The sequence below is a fragment of the Toxoplasma gondii genome, chromosome VI (genome assembly GCF_000006565.2).
Source record: "Toxoplasma gondii ME49 chromosome VI, whole genome shotgun sequence".
NCBI lineage: Eukaryota > Apicomplexa > Conoidasida > Eucoccidiorida > Sarcocystidae > Toxoplasma > Toxoplasma gondii.
Window position 1 is genome coordinate 2150789 of NC_031473.1, and position 21659 is coordinate 2172447.

General features: G+C 50.7%; 3 protein-coding genes across 3 annotated transcripts; 1 reads left to right on the forward strand and 2 right to left on the reverse strand.

The window, feature by feature from the left end:
• The first annotated feature begins 46 nt into the window (after positions 1–46).
• TGME49_242650 (hypothetical protein) lies at positions 47–1115 on the forward strand. The gene has a single exon (XM_002366744.2). It carries the CDS (start codon positions 296–298, stop codon positions 1040–1042), a length of 747 nt encoding a protein of 248 aa, XP_002366785.1. The 5' UTR covers positions 47–295; the 3' UTR covers positions 1043–1115.
• A 1074-nt stretch (positions 1116–2189) lies between these two features.
• Positions 2190–13113, reverse strand: TGME49_242660 (vacuolar sorting protein 35, putative). Its single transcript, XM_018780651.1, has 14 exons — positions 12992–13113; positions 11855–12385; positions 11159–11255; positions 10359–10668; positions 9377–9744; positions 9096–9163; positions 7910–8414; positions 7450–7710; positions 6971–7164; positions 6160–6477; positions 5125–5277; positions 4537–4603; positions 3431–3520; positions 2190–2905 (listed from the first exon to the last, which is right to left on the reverse strand). The coding sequence occupies exons 2-14, from the start codon at positions 11939–11941 to the stop codon at positions 2865–2867; spliced, it is 2559 nt and encodes an 852-aa protein (XP_018637488.1). The 5' UTR covers positions 11942–12385; positions 12992–13113; the 3' UTR covers positions 2190–2864.
• A 1327-nt stretch (positions 13114–14440) lies between these two features.
• On the reverse strand, positions 14441–20910 carry TGME49_242670 (hypothetical protein). The gene is made up of 4 exons (XM_018780652.1): positions 19476–20910; positions 18805–18943; positions 18087–18223; positions 14441–17350 (listed from the first exon to the last, which is right to left on the reverse strand). The coding sequence occupies exons 1-4, from the start codon at positions 20723–20725 to the stop codon at positions 14803–14805; spliced, it is 4074 nt and encodes a 1357-aa protein (XP_018637489.1). The 5' UTR covers positions 20726–20910; the 3' UTR covers positions 14441–14802.
• Between the last annotated feature and the right edge of the window lie 749 nt (positions 20911–21659).

Sequence of the window (21659 nt, forward strand, 5' to 3'; positions counted from 1 at the left end):
CGCATGCCGTGGTTCGCTGCCGGTATGTTGTTTGCACAAAATAACCAGTTCCCTTGCTACTACTTCCTCGTAAAATCCCTGTCTTGCCACAGGATCACGTTTTTCGCGTTAAGTGACAGCATTCTGACTTCTTTCCGGTTCTTTGTGGCACGTAGCGGCCGCATTCACCGTCTGGCGGGCGGTGTTTGTCCTCGGGGTCGCCCTCGAGCTTTCGGGTTTTCTTTTTGCGAGAGTTTTCGTGGCATGCTCTTTAGGGCAAACCGGCAGTCCTGAAATTCTTTCGCCCAAGGCAACAATGAAGGCAACTCGCGAGCGAGGTGTTCAGACGGATTCCCCTCCGAGCGATCCGGACCCTTCCCGGCAGCTGCTGTGCCGACAGTGTCTTTCGAGGACTAACGAACCACCAACCTTTGTTTTGTCCACAGACTTGAGTCCAGATTTTCGCTGCTCCTCCCTGTATACAGGAAGTTCGTGTGGGAACGCCGGACAGGCTTCCGTTTCTGTAGAGAGCGGGTCCGAGGTGCCTCTGCGTAAAACCAACAGCAGAAGTGGCCCAAAGAAGCCCCCGGAGAAGTGGCGGATGTGCTCGGCGGGAGCCGAGGAACTCCCTGCGTGGCAATTTCGCTCGACAGAAAAAGGCAGAGAACAGGACAAGGAGGGAGGAGCGAAATATTTCCTGCACCAAGGAGAAGAAAGCCACCCCGACGACGCCCTCGAACTCGCGAGCATGGCAGCAGCTGAACCTTCCCTGCCGGTCCTTGATCCGGGCATGGTCGCCGCAACCGGAGCGTTTCTGTTGCTGTTTGCAGGAGTGATTTTTGTCGCATGTTTGTACACTATGGTTATTTCCAAGCTTGACTGGGGTGGTGCGGCCGAAACTGACGCCACGCAACTGGCGGAGGGTGACCAAGAATTCCGGACTGCGGTGGAAGCCATTCGCGACGACTATTACTACTGTCTTCTCGCGCCTCTCTCGCTTGTCACGTTGTTCCCATTTGTTCACTGGAACTGGCTGAGCATGAAGTTTTTTCGACATGCTTGAGACTCTGTCAAATACTGAAATTGAACTCTGGTTTTCTGCCGGGCTTCAGTCGGCAAGATCGATTTGCGCGCATTGCCGCTCTTAACCAGGCTGGTTTCCCTGAAGGAAAAGTGAAGAGAAATCTGCGTATGTCTTGAGTCCGACTTGACTGTAGTCTCACGTCTTTTCCGGACTTAGCATGACGGTGTATGGCTTTGCAGAAAGATCGTGGGGTAGACTTCGTTTTAACCCAGACACCGACCCCTGGGTCTCTATGCCGTCTACCGGGATTGTCGCCAAGAGGACATACTCAACACCTGACGATTTGCACAGATGGACAGTAGCTACCACTGATCGTGCTCGGTCAGGGATCTCCGTTATGTTGATAGATCCAGCAGACTCACGTGTCTGTTATAATGTCTGTTATAATGGAAATCTCTCCCCTAATGTAGCTCTCCTGCTGTGGTGGATGCTCGCCGCCTTAGAGGACCAATCAGAAGACGTGAAAGACGGACTGTGTCTTCTAAACAATTGTCTAGCGAGTACATAGATGGCAAAGAAGTCGCGGTTGCAACTTCTGCCTAAATGCATGAACTGGTGCCTACACTGTACAGACGGGCTCGAATGCCATCATTATATATATATATATATATATCCTGTACACAAGTATATGACTATACATATAAGGATAATATATATTCATATATAAGGACAATGTAAATATATAATATCCAGCGAGATATAGCGATATACTGCGTATGTGTATATGGGGTTCTCTCAGATATAGCGACCGACACGAACATTCCTGTATTCGGACCACGTATCTTCCCTGCGTTTAACTTTTCTTATTTCCTCTACCGTCCGCTTTTTTAAAGTTAGCAGCTCAACTGCGAGTATCAGGGAATCGTACTCAGGCCTATTATTTGATGTGACGAAAACTTCCTCCGTCCTTGTGTGTCACCTCAGCTGAGCAGACGCACATCTCGATGCTTCCTTTTTACATTTGTTGGACATTTCTTAAGGCGTACAATGGTTATGGTGCATGTCTTTTACTTTTTTTGTCTCTGGAGTTGAAAGGCGGTTAGACGAAAAACTTAATGTTTTGATTTTGGTTTTTAACTTGCAGTGCCATTTATGCTTCAAAGACATGCTGCTTCACTTCTGCTCACGTTGACCCCCAAGCTTGTCACGCTACATGCTGAGAGAGGAGGGGTATTTCTTGATTAAAAACGATACGATGAAACACAGCGACAGTGACATCAGGTAGGTGACGGTTGCGAAAAAGGGAAGAGCAAAGGGAGATATGACGAGAGAGCGACGACCAAAACGGCTTTGGGCGGCTACAGCCTCGCAGGCGATATCTCGAGCAATCCTAGAGGGTAAACACGCGTCTCGAAGTCTATTTGTCAGCATTGCGTCTTGTGATTTCGGGAGGCGCAGCAGCGCAGTTTTCGACTCGCATTCGACCAACAGACACTTTTGGGGTCTGTTTTTTCGTAAGAGTGTCGCATTCGAAACAGCAACTACGCGTGCATGCATTTTTGCGCCAAGAGACACTTTTACGAACGCCAAAACAGACAAAAAGCTCCCGCCTCTGCTACACGGCTCCCTCCTGCGTCTAACGAGAAGGCACATTTCTCATTCACCCTCCACAGATGTCTCGCGAAATACGTGCGACCGAATGCGCCTGCTTCTGGCCGACCCCGAAACGACAACAGACCAACAAAACACCGAAAATGCGGAAAGGTCCCTTAAAACGCAAATCGGAAGAGGAAACCGAGACCCCGCAAAGGAGGCGCTGTATCCACGCCGTGTGCCTTGTGCGTGTATCCAGATCTTTCGCCTAAGATGTTGAAACACTGATTTCATTCAGTCCAGTGAGTCCTGAGGAGGAAATGGAAGAGCAAGTCGAGGCACCGTGAACGTGCGAACATCCGCTTGAAATCCACAAAGGGTAACAGACAGAAGGAAACTGAGTTACGGATGAGGCCGAGAAACACCGCCAGACACGCAGAAGTCGAATTCTTCAAGAAGCTAGTTCCTAAACGAAAAGGCGCTGCTTCGCACCATTGTCTGAACCCCAACAAAAGCGCCATCTGCATCGTTGTTCCTTCTACACTCATGCGTGGCGTCAAGATCTTGACAACTACCAACGCGTGATAGCTATGTTTAGTCACCCTAAACAGTAAAACTATGTGACTTGCGTACATGCAAAGGTGCATCGTGTAAGATATCGGGACCATTCACACATTTTAACGTACGTACACGGATTCTTGTTGGTCTGATACATATTGTGGTATCAGCACGAACGCGTTTTACGCGTTTTTTGTCGAGGCAGTCTGGGGAAAGATCCATGTGACATTCGATCTCTATTTTCCACTGAAGTTCGCAAAGTCGGACAAGCCTTACCTCTCCATTTTGCTCCCTCTGTCTCCTTTTTCCGCTTCAAATAGCGCACCGTGTTGCGGAAGCTCGCGAGGGCCTCTTCCTGGCCGGCCTCTGACACCACATGGGAACTCCAACAGAAAAAGTTACTTGATTACTTTCAATTTCCACTCTGACACCTCACTGGAAACTTTCATGTACAGTTGCAATTCGCGAAGACCGCAACCTTGATAATACGGACATCTGGATCTCGTACAAAGATCCACTTTTGTTCCTCGACTTGAAAGATAGTTATCCATCGCAGCATGACGCAGAAACAGAAATGATCACGTCGTCATGATAGTGTGTGTGTGTGTGTGTGTAAATACGTTTCCCGAACTCTTTGTCCTCCTGTCTCTCTACGTCTCTCTGCAAATACATAGATATGTTTGTGTACATACGCGTAGGCATATATGCTTACAAATATGTAAGCAGGGACGTTTTTGTATGGATGTGTCGACTTGCATGGACTAGCCATTTGCATCTGCATATTTTTACAAGTGCTTTTCTATCTACTTTCCCCTCGGTCCACATCTCCAGGAATCCGTCTCGATAAATGCGGCTGTGTTCTGTTGAACAGCTTATCCCGGCCACTTAGGATCATGGAAAACATTGGCACAAAAAAAAAATCAAAGTTACGCCACACACCACTGAAGCGTTTTCCAAAGTAAACCAAGGCACCTGGGTTGCTATTCTACGTTTCAAACCGCGAATAACTTGTCTGCTGGAAAAAAGTAAACTACCAACACACAGATAAACAAAAAAACCTATAAAAAACCGACCTCTGCTCGAAAAAGCGCGGCTAAACACACAGTTTGATTATTCGTCTACACATGAAACAGTCTGAATGCCTACACAGGAAAGGTCCGAAATCTTTACGTAAACTCGAGGACGCCTAGCTACATTTCGAGCTATGAGAAAGAGTGAACACATGTCTACACGTGAAAATCCCAGAACGGCGTCTACACACCCGAGAACCTACGTAAAGGTCTCGACTCGAGAAATCCTAAACAATCGTTCTCAGGTGGTAAGCATAAATTCATGCTTTTCTATCGAGTGGCAGAAAAAAACACTCGCGTTGGAGGCCTGACCTTGTAGCGCGAAGTTGACATGTTCTGCACAGAGCGCGAGGAGGTTTTGAATGAAGTCGACAGTCACCTGAAAAGACGACACAATTTCTTAGCTCTAGGATGCAACATATATTCCCCTTTCCCCCTTAAGAACACCTTTAATTCGCAGCGGTGTGTTCTCCTTCGTTCCCGTTCGCCTTATACGCGAAGAAGAAAACCAGCTGTGAAAGCGTTCTTTGACGCGATTCCTCGCTTCACATACATACGGGTGCCTTGAAAGACATACGAGCACATTCATACTCATGCATGCATCTACAGCGATCTGCCTCTTTAAACAGACACAGCCAAACTCACGCATAAATCCACCAATACCAACGGCTTTCGGTAAGAGACGTCTACAGACATGCATGAATGAGTAAATACAACACATTCATTCCCCCGTACCTGCAACAAGAACAAACAGCATATATACATACATAGATACACACATACATACACATATATATATATATATATGTATGCGCGTGCTTATGTATGGTGCACAAAGCGTGTGAAATACGTTTTCTCTGTGAGATGCAGGTGTAGGAACCGGGACTTGTTGGTCTTTACCTCGTGGTTATCTCGCTCATAGTAGTAGATGTATTTGTCGAGAATATCCGTGAATAAACAAACGTGTGCGGTGGAGGACTGGACAGCAATGTCGGCAATTTTCAGACACTTTTGCAGACACTCCAAAACCCTTCTGGAATCGCGGACGCTTTCCTAAAAAAGAAGAAAAAAATCGCCGGACCACAGCTCTTCAAGGCGTCGAATTTTTCCAGCGTTGTCGGGGCGACCAGAGAAAACGAAAATCGCGAAAAACACGATCGCAACGAAAAAGGTGTCTCTTTCCCTCACTGCATCCTCCACAACAACCTACACCAAAAAAGTCGCGCGACATTACATACATACATATATATATATATATAAAGGTATATACATTTACAGACATGAATACCGGTGTGTTTCTATCATTCTGGACCTTGAAAAAAGACTACCAAGGAAACGTAGCTGAATCGGCGGGAAGTAAATTGAAAACAATTCACTAAAGACATACACAGAGAGAAGAACGAGAGAGGCAAGGCTATCAGGAATGCGACGAAAATCGAGTTCCACACCACATATGTGATCCGCATTTGTCACATACATTTGACTTGGAAAAAACGTACAGTCCTCCAGCCTTGTGGGGCTTGTGTGAGAAACAAGTTATTTCTTAGATTGGCATTATAATTTGAGTTACCAAGAAAATCAGACAACAGGTGTAAATTTAGATCATGAGTTCTTTGTCGGATAATTACTTCATTGATGAAGTTTGAATAAAGCAGTTTCTCAATAAAACGATATAGAAGAATTCCTTTTTCAAAGCAAAAAGCCGCAGCAGGCTGTGGAAAAGACTTCTGCAACTCTTATCCATGCAAACCAATAATTTGGAAGAAGTGGAATCGCGACTCATGCAGAAAAAAAGTCTCGTCCCCACACTCTTTGTCAACATAAAACTCCACATGCGCACATGCGTAAATGTGAAGACATATGTATATATGCATATGTATACATCTGCGTGTATATATATGTGTATATATGTATACATACGGACGACCAACTTACGTTGTTCCAGAAAAGGTGGGAGCAGGTGAGAATTGCGCGACACTGGTCGGGTCTCTTGAGAAGCTTGGCCGCATGCTGCGTGATTTTTGCGCTGATGTTTTCGTAGTTGTCTTTTTCCAGAGTATGGATATGACCCACGACAGAGCCGACGAACTCGGAAATCAAATTATACTGCGATTTGCTGTCGGAAATTTCTTCCTCGTAGCAGACAAGCGCCTGCGTCAAGTACTCGTAAGTGATGGCCTCGTAAGACCCGGGACAGCGAAGGTTTGCACTGTCGGCAACGATCGCCGACATGAGGAAGAGACGAAGCGCGGTCTGCAAACAACGGAACAAAAAAGAAACAGAATGCAGGAGAGAAAGGGATGAGGCAGAAAAACAAGGGGAGAGAAGGACAAGAAGACGAAGAGAAACCAATTTGGGAAAGGATGAACAGCGAGGGGAAAAGAAGGAATAAATCAACACCGACACCACTACGCATCTCGAAGTCTACACGCGGACATCCTCATCCAGACAAGGCGTTAGACATGTACACATTCAGATGCAGGCACTTGGACAACGATTGCAAATTCGTCTTGCATACATACACATACCTCTATACAGGGACGTAAAATTGGATACCGAGAACCTACAACAAAAAGACGCCGATGTACGTGAATCTCTCGCCAAGGTAAATACGGCCACGAGAGAAAATGGAAGGTGATTGTGACACCCACTCTTGAACATTGCATCCCTTTCCTTTGAAACACTCGTTTCTTCTCTCCATCGGGACATGAAAGTGCAAGCGTTCCGTCGACGGGAACAGGCTTACTTGGGCACTGCACTGAACAAGCTGAGTGCACGACCCATGGACGAACTGGAAAATTTTCTTAGCAGAGACAGTTGGAGCGGGCAAGTCGGAGTCTCCTCGCTGGTGCTCTTCGACGCGGTCCAGAATTCGCGGCACCAATTGCAGCGCCGCAACGACCAGAGGCGGAAGAGTGTACCTCAAGCGCCTCAGTCCACCTTCGAAAACGAAAGAGAAGAAGTGAGAAGACGAAGAAAGAGAGGTCTGGGGTGTGAATCTTCAGACCCCACATCTGTCGCTCCCCGTGTCGCTGTCTTTCGACCGCTACTTGTCGCTCCGACTTTTACACAGAGAGAAGAGAGGAGAGAAGAAGAGTGCGAGAGAAGGAGAGAGGAAAGTGAAAGAGAGAGGGAAGACTGAGACAAAAAGAGAGAAGGAGAGCGGAGTCGGAGTTCCAGAGCTCGGTTTTTCTTTCGTCTCTCGACCTGCGCTTCTGCGCTCACCTTCCCCAAATTTTTCTCTGGCGATGCACAACAGAGCGAAGTGCAGGTCTGTGTCTGGGTTGTGGAGGAGGTGAACGAGTTTGCTGACACTCTGTTGCTCCGCACTGAATGCCGAAGAAGCGCCTCCTTCATCTTCGTCAAGCGGTGTGTCCGGAGCGTCCAACACGAGGGGAGAGATGAACTCCAGAAAACGCGATAAAGCTGACGGCTGGTCCAGCGCCACGTTCGACCCCAGCACCGCAGACACCATCGAGACCGCGACTGCATGCAGAGAAAGCAGACAGCGTCGACCGTCCGCGTCACAGAGAAGTTCCATCACCGACAAACAACAGGGATGGAACGCAATCCAGTGAAGCCCAAAGTCTCTTCCAGCAGTCCTGGCCCTCTCTTTATCGCGATCCCCTTTGCACTGCCTTCCAATCCTTGTCTGTGTCGAGAGACGTTGGCACAGCAACTTTACCTTGTTTCCTGGTGTCGAAGTCCAGGTATCCCATGAGGCAGGGGAAGTGTTCAATTTCAAGGACAGAGAGAGAGAGGGTGCGCAGAGGGGAAGACAGAAGTTCAACGACGGCTTCGACACCAGCGGGAGACAGGCGCGACTGTTCGCCGCTGCGCGCCTCTCCCCCGTCTTCTCTCTTCTCTGAGAGACATCGGGAAAGGAGCACGGCTGTTGACGCGAGAATGCCATCTACGTGGTCCACGCGGTCCGGGAAGAGAGTGAGTGTGAAGGAGAGAAAAGCCATCTGGAGCTCGAGGAGAGAAGTTAAGTCCGTGGACGGGGGAGTCTTGCCTCCAGACAGGTTCCCCACTAAAGAACCGGCAACAGGTGGAGAGTCCAGAGACCCCTCTTTAACGCCGTTCGATTGAGAGGAACTCGACTCAGACAAAGAAAGCAAATAACGATCTTGCAACTCCAAAATGTACCGACGGAAAAGAGCGAAGACGTCCACGTCTGCAGGCACACTCTGGACAAAGAAAAAAAGAAAACAAGGCGCTTAGGTACGGGGAAGGGGATATGGTGTGGACGGAAAACGAAGAAACAAAGTGAAAGAAGGAAACAAAGAGAAAGAGAGAGAGACCCTGGAAAGAAAAAAACGAGGAAAAACGGAAACAGACAACGGATTGGCGCCAGGCCATAATATTATCAGAACACAAACGTTTATCTGATGGACAGAGCCTTCCCCGAAGAATCCAGAATTTTACCAAAGTTATTGAAAAAACAATTTCGTGTCTAGATACACTTGAAAGCGCGAAGTTTTGCTTCCAATTCAGAAGACTTCCCTTCTCGTCGTTATCATGATCTCGGGGAGAGAGAAGGCGATCGTCGCGAGACAGGACACACAAGGGTGTGAGTGGGAGAAAATCAATCAGTAAGGATTGTCAATTGGAGGTTTTGCGAAGAAAGCACTGGGACGCGCATCACCTCAAAGTTAGTCTCGCGTCGTGAACGCGCTCGAAAGATAAAGGGCAAAAATGATTCTTTTGTCAGAGATCTTTGAGACTCCCATATGAAGCGTTGTCTGACACGTGCCGTGGCTGCGACAGATTCCCTCCGAAACTTCCTCAACTTCATCAAATACTAAAACTGTCGAAGGATTCTTCGCAACAGCTTCAGCTCCCCGCCTGTGTTTTCAATAACTTCTCACCTCAGGCTCCGACTGAACAAAGTTAGCGAGGCGGTTGAGGAGGTTGACGAAGATGGCCTTGAGATCGACTGCAGACGCACACAGAACCCAGTTGTCTGCACAGATCGGAGCCTCCTCATCTCTTGAGAAGTGTTGAAGTTTTCCATACAACCGCCCCATGCCCCCCTTCACCAGCTGCCTCGTCGGTGGACGCGTTTTTGAACCTGCGTCGACGGACCCCTACACATGCATGCGCATTCACACAGATGTGAGTCTGTACCAGTCTTTTGCGTGTGGCGTACCTGTGGGCTGAACATTCAGGCAAGCCTGGAGGAAGGGATCCAGCGTCTGCAAGTGACATTCATCTGAGAACACCTGGATGATGCAGTCGAGGAGGTACTGCTGAGCCATGCCGTCTCGACAGCCGACAACTTGCTCCAGCAGACGCGGCAAAGCCTCCTCTCTGTAAAATTCCACGCTCATCCCGTCCAGCTGAGCCATGCGGACCAGAGTAGACCCAACCAACACGCGGAGGTCGTGTCTCTCCTTCTCGCGCTTCTGGCGCTCTCGCGCGCTGCCTTGGTGCTGCAGCCGGACCCACAGACGCGTCGCCTCTGTGAAGTTGGTAAGCAAAAACGCAAAGGCGTCGTTCATCGTCCCTGCGCCCTCTCTGGAAGCAAATGCAAAGACAGTGCAAAACACACTCTGATCGGTTGCGTTCTACGCGACAGAGATGTGGAGCACGGCTGTCACTCGAGGCCGCACAGGCGAAAGCGGACACAAACACACAGCATGCGAAGACATGTGCCACAAAAGAGAGCCTCGCAGTGCAGAGCAGAGGACGAGGGAAACCACGCGAAGATGTAAATTCAAAGAAGTGACTGCAAAGAGAGATCCACAGCGACGCGTGGACCCCAGGCTGAACGAAAAGGAAGAACATGCACGCGCGATGCAGTATTGCCAAGAGGCTGCGCTGGCGGAAACGAATTCCATGGCAAGATGCTAGAGAACATGAATGCAAGGGAACATCAGCCCCTGAAAAGCAGAGAGGAAACAGACACACACGCAGGAAGACAACTCACACATCCCCCATACTGAATGCTAAAAAAACGTCACCACAACCTCCATACAAAGTTGGCTAGTCGTCTGCTCTACAGCAAATTTATTCTATGGGTTCGGCCCGACGACAGCATCGGAACTTCTATTCTAAATTGCAACAACGGAAAAGGGAGGGACTGCCAAGCTGCTGTCTGTGCATGCAAAGTTCTAGGTCACCAGTCGTACCTCTCGTATTCAGAGCCGACATCAGGAAGTTTGTCTTTGCACATTTGCGTGAGGTAGAAGCGAAGGAAGAGGCCACGCATCGGGTGCTGGACACCCTTGCAAAGTTCCGTCATGTCTCGCAGAATATCACATGCAGGGGCTTCACGCGACTTGATGTAACTCGCCCCGACAGTGATCAGAAGGTACAGACGCGGAATGATGTTTCCCGCGTGCTGGACGGACTCGTACAATTCCGACATCTTCCTGTTATGGCGAGACTTGTCAGAAAAGAAGGCCGAGAGGTGCTGGAGCTCGTGGAAGACGAGCATGTCTGGACAGCCGAGACAGAAAAGCAGTGCAAACGGTGTGTCAACGAAGACCAGTTGTGACGACCGTGTGAGCGCTTGGGTCAGGATCAGAGGAAGCAGACAAGTCCCACACCAGACGGACATGTCTGAAAAGGCTTCCCAGAAGATAAGCTGGAGAGGCCGCAGATCTCATCGGAAGCTTTAGAGCGGTGAACTTGTGAAGAAATTCTTCGGAGGAAAATGGTGCGGAAGGAGGCGGTTGCATCTCAGGCTCGCAGGTAAAGGAGAGGATCAGTATCTGGGTGACCTGTCGCCTGTTTGATGACTGGGTAAACGCCTTTAATTCCTGGTACGGTAACGGCTGTGTTTGAGTAGCGGCTCGCGTTCCCGATTCCCTACGTACTCAGCGCATGCAGTACCACTCAAGAAACAACTGAAGCTAACCCAAAACCTCGTCTTCAACAGACACTCGCCACCGAGCACCTGAGCCCGGGAAACTCCGCGGCAACTTACACAGTTCATAGTAAGTCTTGGGAGAGAGCAGCGACGTGCGTAACTCGCAGATCATATTCGAGGCATGTTTCAGAGCCTCGCGCAGGTTGTCGCTGTCCTGCACACAGAAAAACCGGACACGGCAAAAGACAGACAGCAACATGCAAAACGAGATCACGGAGTTCTGGTCCAAGGAAAGGTCCTCCACTTAAAAACCGTTCCAAATAACTGCAGGTGCCACTCTACGAAGCACTTTGCGTGCCTGTGTGCTTGCTACCGTTCAAAACAGAGAAAATAGCATCATGGCCCCACGCATTCCGGAAATCGGAATGGACTCTCCATGGCCGTCACCGGCGTTCTATTCTGTAGTTAGAAAACGACCTCGGCGCGTCTTTCACATTTCTCGAGTGCAGCTACTAAGCGGTAAAATCCACGATTACAGAGAATCCAGAAACAGCGCGGGAATAGTGCTAAGTTTGACGGAACCACCGCACCAGAAAGGCACTCCGTAACCCGGTCCACCGGTTCGAAACTCTTGTTCGGGCGCTTGGCATTTTCGAAAAACCGAATCACACGTGCAGCCGCACCAGGTACGCCTCTGCAGCGTATTTTTAGACAGTGGAGAAGTTTCCTAAGAGAGAAGAACGGCCTTCTACCAACACTGACACGCATTCCCGTGAGGCCGACACGAACGCGACCGAGATGCGGTGTACGTACAATTGCGCGTTTCATGTACCGCGCCTGCTCCTTGACAACTGCGGACGCCTCGTCCAGCAGTTTTTCTTGATCGTGTTCCATAATCATCTCGAGAACTTGGGAGACTCCAACAGACAACGGCCCTCTTTCTTCTGGAGACGGCGTCCAGGAATGCGTGACTCTGCGGCCGCCTCCCGAACGCTCTGGAAACAGGCGCGCTTCCTGGCGGACCCCGTGCGTTCCTCACAAACTGAAGCAAAAAATGACCGGTACGAGCATGCACAGGGGCCAAGGAATGCAGAAATGCCTGCGGCCGCATCAGAAAAGCAATCAGAACTCTATCAAGTTTCAGATGATGAACGGACGGAGGCTTCCTTTCCCCGGAATGCTCGCGAGATGCCCGGTCTGGAGGGAAGGAACTAGGGAGCACAAATGTCGACCTCGTATTTGCTCGAAGCTTTGAAAACGGGTGAACGACTTGGGTGGGAGACACGAAAAGTCAGAATCAGCGTAGCTGGTCGCCGCCGAGCAATGTGAAGCAACGATGGGTGCCTAAACGTAAAAGCCAACGATACGACGGGTGTGTTGCTGAGGCATTACCCTGCGGAACGACGCGGTTACTCTCAGAAAACACACGCAAGGGTTCGACGTGCTCGCCGCCACACGCGTGAGACGATCAGGCGGTGAAAGCGCAAGATGGATTCGGAATTAACCTGATCCGAAAGAGACGCGAACTGTTTGGTGTGGACGGCACATTTTGCAAAATCAGAGATCCCGGCAAAACGCTGGATAGGCGCAGCAGTGACCCGTGAAGGTAACCGGTGACCAAACCGAGAGTGGACACCAGGTCAGAAAGGGACGCCCGTCAGCCGGTTTATTTTGGAATTAGCAAACAAAAACGCATTACTGTGGAGAATTTCAGTAGGGAAACACCTCCCTGGAACGATGAACTTGGTAGAGAACGCAGTGAGGCTAAGAGTCCGTAGCCAATCCGGAGGTTCTCTCCGCGAGGCACTAGAGGAGCAGAACCCCGACAGAACGGCGGCGGATTACAGGCTATTTAGACTATATTATGAGAAACGTTGCTAGAAAGCCAGAACAAGATAGTTTCAGGTTCGGTTCATACCGTCCTTTTTACGGGGACGCCGTGAACAGTACCTTGGATGAATGCCGAGTGACCGAGAGCTGTCTTGGCGGGAAGAAGCTGGATTTCTTTTCCGTTGATCCTTTGGCACTTTCAGCTCGTGCAAATGGCCAAAAAACGACTATCCACGTCAGTGTTTCGTCGACACTAGCAAGCCCGATCAGACTTTTCCAACGCCGAAAACCCGGGGCTTCAGCTTTTTTCACGCTGGCCTACAGTGGCGTGGCATCGCACCCCCGGTTCCGGTACCGGACTATAGACGGTATTGAAGGGTTCCCTGTCTCGCAGTGCGCTTACTAGAAAACACAAGCTTCCACACGTTCTCTTCTCAGGACGGCTCATTAAACTCCAGGAATCCGACAAAACCCAAATTGGAAAGGACCTCTTTGCCCGCGCACGCCTCTTACGGTGTGCAAGGCTGGGGGTCCCAGACTGTGTCTTGCTCATCGTGGTCGAAACGAACTGGCTATCACCCGAAGGTCGAAACCCGCTCCTCTACCGATCTTTCTGTAATTTGTGACACGCCTTCCTCGAACGAAGGCGCTGACCATTCGTTTGTGGAGGGGATGTTCCAGGTTCGCGAAACGGCTGTTTCCGGTTTAGCGTTCAACCCAAAGCGCGGCAACTGCGAACAAGTGAACGCTGCGTGAATCATAGGTACAGAGCACAATCATTGTCCTGTCAGTCTACACCGAATCGAATCCTCGCTACAACACACCGCAGACTTCTCGCACCAGCATCACGAACTGTGTGTATCGAGCAATACGAGCGCCGTCGATCTTTCACAGCAACCGTGAAGGACTGAGAGGCAGGCGGGGGTGTTCCGCCGCTTCGCGCTCGGTACGGAATCTCGCATTTCGTGCAGGTTAGCTGCTTCTGAAGGTCATCAGTTGTCATATTTGTCACACGCAGCACACACGAAACACAGAAGATGTTCTGAGGAGAATTTCAACGAGCCACACCAATCAGAAACGAAGCATCACGACAGCGTCAACGTTGCTGGGTGCAGGTCTCGCAGATGCCCTCGCGATTCACTCTACCCGTTAAAAAGCGTCCAGACTGGGTCATGACTGTCTCCTCTCACCCATAGTTTGTCTACAGGATGCTCTGTAACCCAGTAAAAGCCAGTATGTGTTCGAAGAACCCAACCGTTTGAGGGGACCAGTGTGCTTTTTTCCTCCAGACTACTGCGTGTAAATCAAGCGTCCAGCTGCCTTTCTGCATGCCCAGGAAAATGCCAGTCTCTGAGGTCCGACAGAACATGTGGATGTTCGAATGTGCGTTAGTAGAGAACGTGCAAAACACAGTGTGTCTATTCCGCAGATATGCTGGTTAGTTGAAATAACAGGATGACTCACATCTTCACTGCTGTTGTCTCTGCTGCTTTCGCATGCGACAACCACTAATTTGGAACCTCAACACGCTTCAAAGCAAAGTTCCCTGTTTCACAAGAAAATTTGACAAGTGCTGCATGTTGACGAGATACTTCGCCCGCAAAAAATCCCATGCACCAAAACTACTTTGCTCCTTCTACGATGACTGAAAGATCCCAGCCTCTTCTAGTGCAAAAAAGGTGAATGTGAGACGCAGATTTAACAGGATCGACACTCGGAGCCTTCCCTTGAAGTCAAGCACTCAGAGGCATACTATTTGGAACCTTGTTTCTGACGAAAAAATGACATTCTTTCCCTCACTTTCAACGCCCGTCGCTAGGTTATCACGCCCCTTCCCGTTTCCCCCTTCTCTACTTGAAGCGACAAACGGTCTTCCTCTTTCCCCTTGAATTCGCCTTAATCAACCGTCGAATCACACACTTTCACCCCTCTCAACGAAATCCTAGATCGCTTCCAGAGCTGCTGCTGGCGCAGAAAGGACTGACACCACTCCACCTCGCCCCCGCACTACTGGAGGGACTAGGACCCCTGCTGCCGGCTTTGCTGAACGGCGAGACGGGGATGGGAGCAGGAGACGGTACGAAGCTGAGTGCATGCAGTTTGCCCTTGTCCCTTTTTCTGAATGGACTCGGCGATTTGTCGCCATCCAGTCCCGAGAAAGTCCAGAGAAAATCCGAGCTGTCAGATGCCCTGAACACAGCGGTCAGCGCGGGGGCTGCCTCTAGCGTTTGCTGTCTTCCCGTTGTCTGCCGAGGTGAGAGAAACTCCCCCATGGGAGCACCAACCTCGGTTCGTCTGTCAGAAAAGGCTTCTGGAAAGTCAAGCGACTGAGAAGAACCACGTCCTCGATGTCGCAGCTCTTCCACTCTGACAGTTGGATTCGAACGGAGGAAAGAAGCCTTCCTGTGAACGCGAGCAGGAAGACACCCCGACGCCAGAAGATGAAGGACTTCACTCTCACGGTTTGACAAAGAGCTTTCCTGTTTTGACAAGAGGTTCTCTTGTCTTGAGACAGAACTCTCCAGTTTCGAAGCCCGTGAAATCCTAGGCGATTGTCGATACTCTTGACGCCAGGTGCTTTCGTGAACTGCTGGAGGAATGTAGGAGTTACACAAGTCCGGACAAGCGACGCCGTCTCCCTGAGATGATGAAGGGCCTGACTCTCGACCTATCCAGAGTGCAGGAGGTTCTGGAGAGAGAAATGCATGCATTCTCGAGTTGCTTCTTTTCCTTGAAACCGCAACATCGTCAAGGGAAGCAAAAAGAGGCTCATGCTTGGCCGCGTCGTAGGCTTCTTTTTCTTCTCTCCTCCTACCACCTTCTTCCCTCCGCGTCTCTCGTCCTTCTCTTGGCCTCTCTGTCTTGTCTTTTCTTTTCTCTGTCTCTACAGAGTGTTGACACTGAGGGGCCTGTGCTGCTTTGCCAAGAGACGCAGCGTCTGCTGGCGAAGGTTGGAAGGAACAGGGAGACGTACGCGAGGAAGAAGGAAGATTGAACTCGCAAGAGGACTGGCAAAACCCAGCCGCTTCTTCACATCCCCTTGTGGACGAGATTGTTCGACTCGGCTTTCGTTTGTGTTCTTCCGCTGTCGCCTTCAGATGAGAACAGACACCGTCGTAACGACGATTCACCACCAGGTCTGAGCTCTCGCGCTGGTCCCTCCCTTGTTCTTCTCCACAGCTGCTTTCCGCGCTCTCCTCAAAGACCCCGAAGCTCGCGAAAGCCACTCCCTGACGCTCTGCATCCGCGTCTCTCTTCTTCCGCCTTCCCTCGGGCGCTGGCGCCTTCTCTCCCCGATGGCGCTGCGGCTCGACTCGTCCATCCCCCGTTTCCCTGCTCTGCTCTGCGTGCAGCGCCTCCGAGTTTCTCTCTCCCCGAACTCTGACGAAACCAGCATCGAAACGCGCCTCCCCTTGCCCGTTTTTCGCTGCGTTGCCGCTCTCGAGTTCTGCCTCCTCGCCTAGACTTCTTCTCGCCCGGGACTCGAGACTCGAAGAACCGAGAGCCGCTCTTCGACCTTCTGCGTTCTTCACCGTCTCATGAAAAAAAGTAGAAGGCGTCGTTGCACTTCCAAGTCGACTCCTGCACCGTGTGCTGGTTTCACTCTCCGGAAAATCACCTCCGCCCTCCTCAGCCGCTCTAGCGGTCTCTTCTCCCCTCGGTAAATGCTCCGCGACTCTCTTCACATCCGCGGTCGACACCAAATCTGCAAGTGACCCACGGTGCGCAGAAGGTGGAGAAGAAGCAGGTGGAGATGATGAAGATTCTCTGTCGCTATCGACAGACGCGTTGATGGCTTCTGTTTTTCCTTGAGGCACATCCCCTCTCGCAGCAGGCACTCTCTTCTCTACAACCACATGCGAGCACAGACTCTGTTTCTCGGCATGCGTCGCTGCTTCTTCGCTCTCCACCGTCGGCACCTTGTGGACTTTCTGGGCGTTCGCTGTTTGTGCTTCTTTCTTCCTTCGCTCCTCACTCGCTTCCAGCTTCGCTTTCAACTCCAAAACTTCGGCCTCGAGTGCGTTGACCAGGTCGCGTTGTTCACGCGAGCAGCGGAGGAGATCAGTCTCTCGAAGAAAACAGAACTCCAGAGCCTCTTGCAAGCCACGAATTCTCTCTACTTCCCTTTCCTCGTCTCTCCTCGGCGACGCAGCTCTTCCTCCGCAACGGGCAACAGACGACACAGACGCGCGCCCCGGCACCGACAGAGACACAGAAGGAGAGGCAGGGACGGGAGAAGAAGAAGGAAACGGAGACGAAGGAGACGTTGACAGAGAAGTCGGAGACGGAATTGATGTCGGGTCAACGTTCTTTGTGATAGATGATGAACGGGAGGAACGGGGTGGAAGATCTGGATAAAAAGGATGTGGACCGGAAGCACGGCGACAGAGAGGCGCGGTGATTTTGAAACTCGGAGTGATATAGCGAGCGCGTTGTTGAGAAGACATCGGCAAAACCTTTTGAAGAGTGGCTTTCAGTCTGAAAAACAACCGAGGCACTTCGCAGTCTCATTGACGGAAACGGAGGCCCTGCTTGCGGTGTTCATACACGAGGAGTCCACGAAAAATACACATTACACTGAACCGATTTCTGCAGTTTCTTCGCTCAGCTTCCTTTGCCCGTTGCTCTTTGACAAGAAAGAGATCAGCCGAGTTCTGTCTGTCCTCTTACGCCACGACAGAGATTCAAACTTCGTTTTCGCTTTCTGCCTTTGCCGGACTTCGCGACAGCGGCGAACAAAGGAAGAGAACAAGTCTGCACAGAAAGCACGGCTTCCAAAACGCGAGAAAGTCACACACTGCACCCCGAATGGCCCACACATACACCCGGCATCACAGCGATGGAAGACAGGACCTCGAGGGAACCTTTGTCCGTCAACGTACAACATGCCTCTTCCATATACATGCATGTGCATGCATGCATATATATATATATATATATATATATATATATATATATGACAAACTCATATATCCATACACACGGACAACACATGAACATAAATGTAAGCAAACATCCAAATTAAAAAAAGATACATAAATGTCGATACGCGTATAGACTGCACTACGTATACTTGTGGGTGCATGCAAAGAAGACGCTACCTACATATTCATTTATATATATATATATATTGACATACAAGGATTCGTGATTCATGACGCCTGGATGTCCGTTTTTTCTCGAAGTCTCGGAAAATCTTTTTCACAAAACTTACGTGTCGCACTGCAGTTCCTTCTTCTTCAGAGCCGCCCGGAGGCGCTGTACCAGCCCCGACAGGACCCGGTTCTTCTCGGCGGCGACTGCATGCAGCCGCTGCATGCGTCGCAGAGCGTTGTGACTGGCTTCTGCAGCCTGGAAACAATGGGAGAAAAAGAAGGAGAAAAGAGTTGGAAAAAGGGGGAAAAGCGGAGGGGACGAAGAGCAATGGAAGCAGGAGACAGAAGGCAGAGAGGAGACAGGGGGAGAAGAGAGAGGAATGAGAGTGGGGTACAGAGAAGTAAGATGTGGAGGAAGAAAGAGCCAAGAACGCCGGAGGAAGATCAGAGAGAACTGAAATAACTGGCGAGGAAAAGAGAACTGGACGAGTGAGCTCGAGAGGAGAAAAGAGGAGCGCGGGAGAAGCGAAGAACATGTCGCGCAGAGGTCGAGGAGCAGATGAGAGGGAGGAGACAAGAAAAGAGTCAACAAGCAACGTACCGCAGAAACAACAAATTCACGGTTTGTCTACGAGGAGAAGGAAGTCGCGACTGAAAGGTACAGAGAAGCTGTTTTTTGCATGTTTACCCAGAGGCACTCTGTGCCCCGAGCGGGATGTCAGCGTCGACAATAAGCAACCGCGAATCGACAGACCGGCGCAAACGAACGCCATTAATCCTTGTAAGGTTTCCTTCATGGCTAAAAACACTCGAGCTCGAGAGACATTGAAACTTTACTTTCTGGGCGGCGCTCTCCGTGGCTCTGCGCCTCCGTCGTTCTTCCTCTTGGCAGACACTTGCCGCGGCGAGGGCCTCCTGCTGAGAGCGCCATTCGTTCTCTCGCCGAAAGAAGAAGTCTTCTTCGTCCCAGTGAATGCTGAAAAGAGAAAGCAACAAACTTAGGAGAAACCAACCTGAGAGATAGGGACGCCGCGAGCCTCCGAGGCGCCTAGAAGTCTGTACGTTTTGCGTGGACTCGCAGTGGAGGCCTAACGCAGCCACCCGGTGGAATAGGGGAAGCGAATACTCGCGATAGAGCCGTAGACATGTCAGACTCTTCTCGTTTCCTCGGAGACAGGCCGAGAGCCGCAGCCGCCCTAAGGCCCACTGGGCAGGTGCAGAGATGTCGACAGAGAAAACCACACAAAACTGCGTTTCTACTGAAGGAAAAACGACGGCAACTGTGAAATAGATGTACTGAGCGAAGGCGGACGAAAACGCACTTCTCCACTCGAAGCAGTGTTTCCGAGGAGAAAAACAACAAACCAGCTGTCCTACTAAACAGAGGCGACGGTCCAGAACTTCCGGTCTCCCAGAGAGACGAGGAAAACCGGTTGTCGTGTACGACGACGAAAAGTGAGATAACGGCTTTTCTACTTGAAAACGAAGACGGACACCCTGTGTCCTACCTTCTTCTTCCGCTCTCTAGCTGGTGAAACAAGTCCTCAACTGTGTCGAGGAGAGCTGCAGAGACTCCCCGTTGCTCCGCAGGGGGTCTGTCCTTCTGTCTCCGTTCTCTGCCGCGCTCCCCTGCGTCTCTTTCGGCTGTCGGAGAGCCTCCTTCCCGCTTTTTCTCCGTCGCGACTCGGGAAGCCGACTCCACGTCCTCGGCAAAGAAATCCACGAGCCTTCCGGCGCGCTGCAGCGGAGACGGCAGAGAGTCGAGCGGGGCCGCCTCGGCCAGCTGAACGTACAGCTGGCGCGCCCAGGAGCCGAGATCTGTGGAGACATCCGCGCAAGAGGACGGGGAACGACAGTCGGGAGAGGAAGCGAAAGGAGAGACGCGCAGCGCAGACGTCGTCGTTTGACCTGAAGGTGAGCAACGAGCGTTGCTGAGAGGGGAAGAGACGACGAAGACTCCATTCTTTCCATGCCTTTCTCTTCTCCGGGCCTCCATCTCCGATTCCTCGTCTCTCTGTTTCTTCTCGAGTCTCTCTTGCTTCTCTCTTCTATCTCCCTTCTCGCTGCTCGCTTCTTCTGTCGCTTGACATCCATCGTCACTCCTCCCTGCAAGTTGATTTAGAGATGCGCGAGGCTGCAGCGGCCTTGTACTCGGAGAACTGAACTGCGCGCTGGATTCCGGGTGGATAGACACGGCGCCTGGACCTGCTTCGGAGGCCAGATACAGCAGACGAGGAAACGCGGGGAGGGGCGATCCGTTCGTTTCTGATCGCGTAGAACGCGAACAAGTCTGGTCCACAGAAACCGGCGGAGGTGCACGAGGAAGGAGACACAGAGAAGAAGAAGGCGTCCCTGACTGTCTCCGTCGGGGATGCCGATGAGAAGAGCAGGGAGATGAAGCATGGAAAGAAGCAGAGGAAGACGAAGAAGAAGAAGCAGAGGAAGACGAAGAAGAAGAAACAGAGGACGAAGAGGAAGACGAAGAAGAAGAAGCAGAGGAAGACGAAGAAGAAGAAGCAGAGGACGAAGAGGAAGATGAAGAAGAAGAAGAAGCAGAGGAAGAAGAGGAAGACGAAGGAGAAGCAGAGGAAGAAGAGGAAGACGAAGGAGAAGCAGAGGAAGAAGAGGAATTTGAAGAAGACGAAGCAGAGGAAGAAGAGGAAGACGAAGCAGAGGAAGAACTCGACATCGCGGCAGTGGGTCTTTGAGATATTGACTCATAAAGGAAGAAGCGGCCGCCGGAGACGACGCCAAGCATCTCTAAGGCGAGTGCCTGTTCTGCGAGCGTATGGCAGTCGAGCCGGGAGAGGAGGGGAGGAGAGAAGAGAGAGACACGAGGGGAAGGGAGATACTCTTGTCTTTCAAGTGCGTCTTCTCTATCGCTTCAGCTGTTATGTTCGCGCGCATAAGTTTTCTACTCCAAGCCGACTTCCAAATGCACTTTGAATTTTTACACAACCGACGAAATAGAGGCGAAGCATTTATGCACCGGTGAGGAGAGAACGTCATCAAGAGCCTCCTCCGTGATTCTCCCCAGCTTCTTCCTCTCTCTGTTAGCCGCGGTGTGTCTCCTCCACGCCTTCAACTTCCACCCGAGATATAAACAATGCGAAAAAAAGGCCTTGTATGCGTCACAGTAACCACATACCCATTTCACGTTGTCCAGATTCATCCTCACATCTATACTATATATATATATATATATATGTATATGAATATATATATAAATATATGAATATATATACATATATATATATATATATATGGGATAGGGCTGTTTTCCGGTCTCGTGGGTCGGCAGAGTGAAGTTTTTTATTCATTGTTTTCGACGTCACAAGAGTTCGTTTCGTTTCTTTCGCGTTCTCCTTCCTTCGCCGTTCTGGTGTGAGTTGCCTCCCTCGCTGCGCGAACGCGAGCCGGTTGGGCGCGGTATGTGGCGAACGAGGGCAAAATCTTGAGTCTTTCCCGACGCACGGTCAGAAAACCGTGAGACGCAAGCAGGCAAAATCGGGTGGAGCGTATAGTGAAACTTTGAGGACTTTCGAAGAGGAAACTGTCCGAGAAGCCACGAGCATCGCGCGAAAAACGGCGCCTCCCGCGCAGATGCAGACTTTCCTGACAAACCTGGTCGACGAGTGCAGAGAGGAAACTGACGGCGACAGAACAGCTTTTTCGAGAGCTGGAGCACTCCC

Bases quoted from the DNA above. Each gene is read 5' to 3' on its own strand.
- TGME49_242650 (XM_002366744.2), top strand. From the start codon at position 296: ATGAAGGCAACTCGCGAGCGAGGTGTTCAGACGGATTCCCCTCCGAGC.
- TGME49_242670 (XM_018780652.1), bottom strand. From the start codon at position 20,725: ATGCTTGGCGTCGTCTCCGGCGGCCGCTTCTTCCTTTATGAGTCAATA. The intron at 18,944-19,475 runs GTAGGACACAGG...TTCTCTTTTCAG, and splicing joins CTAGAGAGCGGAAGAAGAAG to CATTCACTGGGACGAAGAAG. The intron at 18,224-18,804 runs GTAAAGTTTCAA...CATTGTTTCCAG, and splicing joins CGGAGAGCGCCGCCCAGAAA to GCTGCAGAAGCCAGTCACAA.
- TGME49_242660 (XM_018780651.1), bottom strand. From the start codon at position 11,941: ATGATTATGGAACACGATCAAGAAAAACTGCTGGACGAGGCGTCCGCA. The intron at 10,669-11,158 runs GTAAGTTGCCGC...TCGGCTGTCCAG, and splicing joins CAAGACTTACTATGAACTGT to ACATGCTCGTCTTCCACGAG. The intron at 8,415-9,095 runs GTGAGAAGTTAT...TTCTTTGTCCAG, and splicing joins TTGTTCAGTCGGAGCCTGAG to AGTGTGCCTGCAGACGTGGA.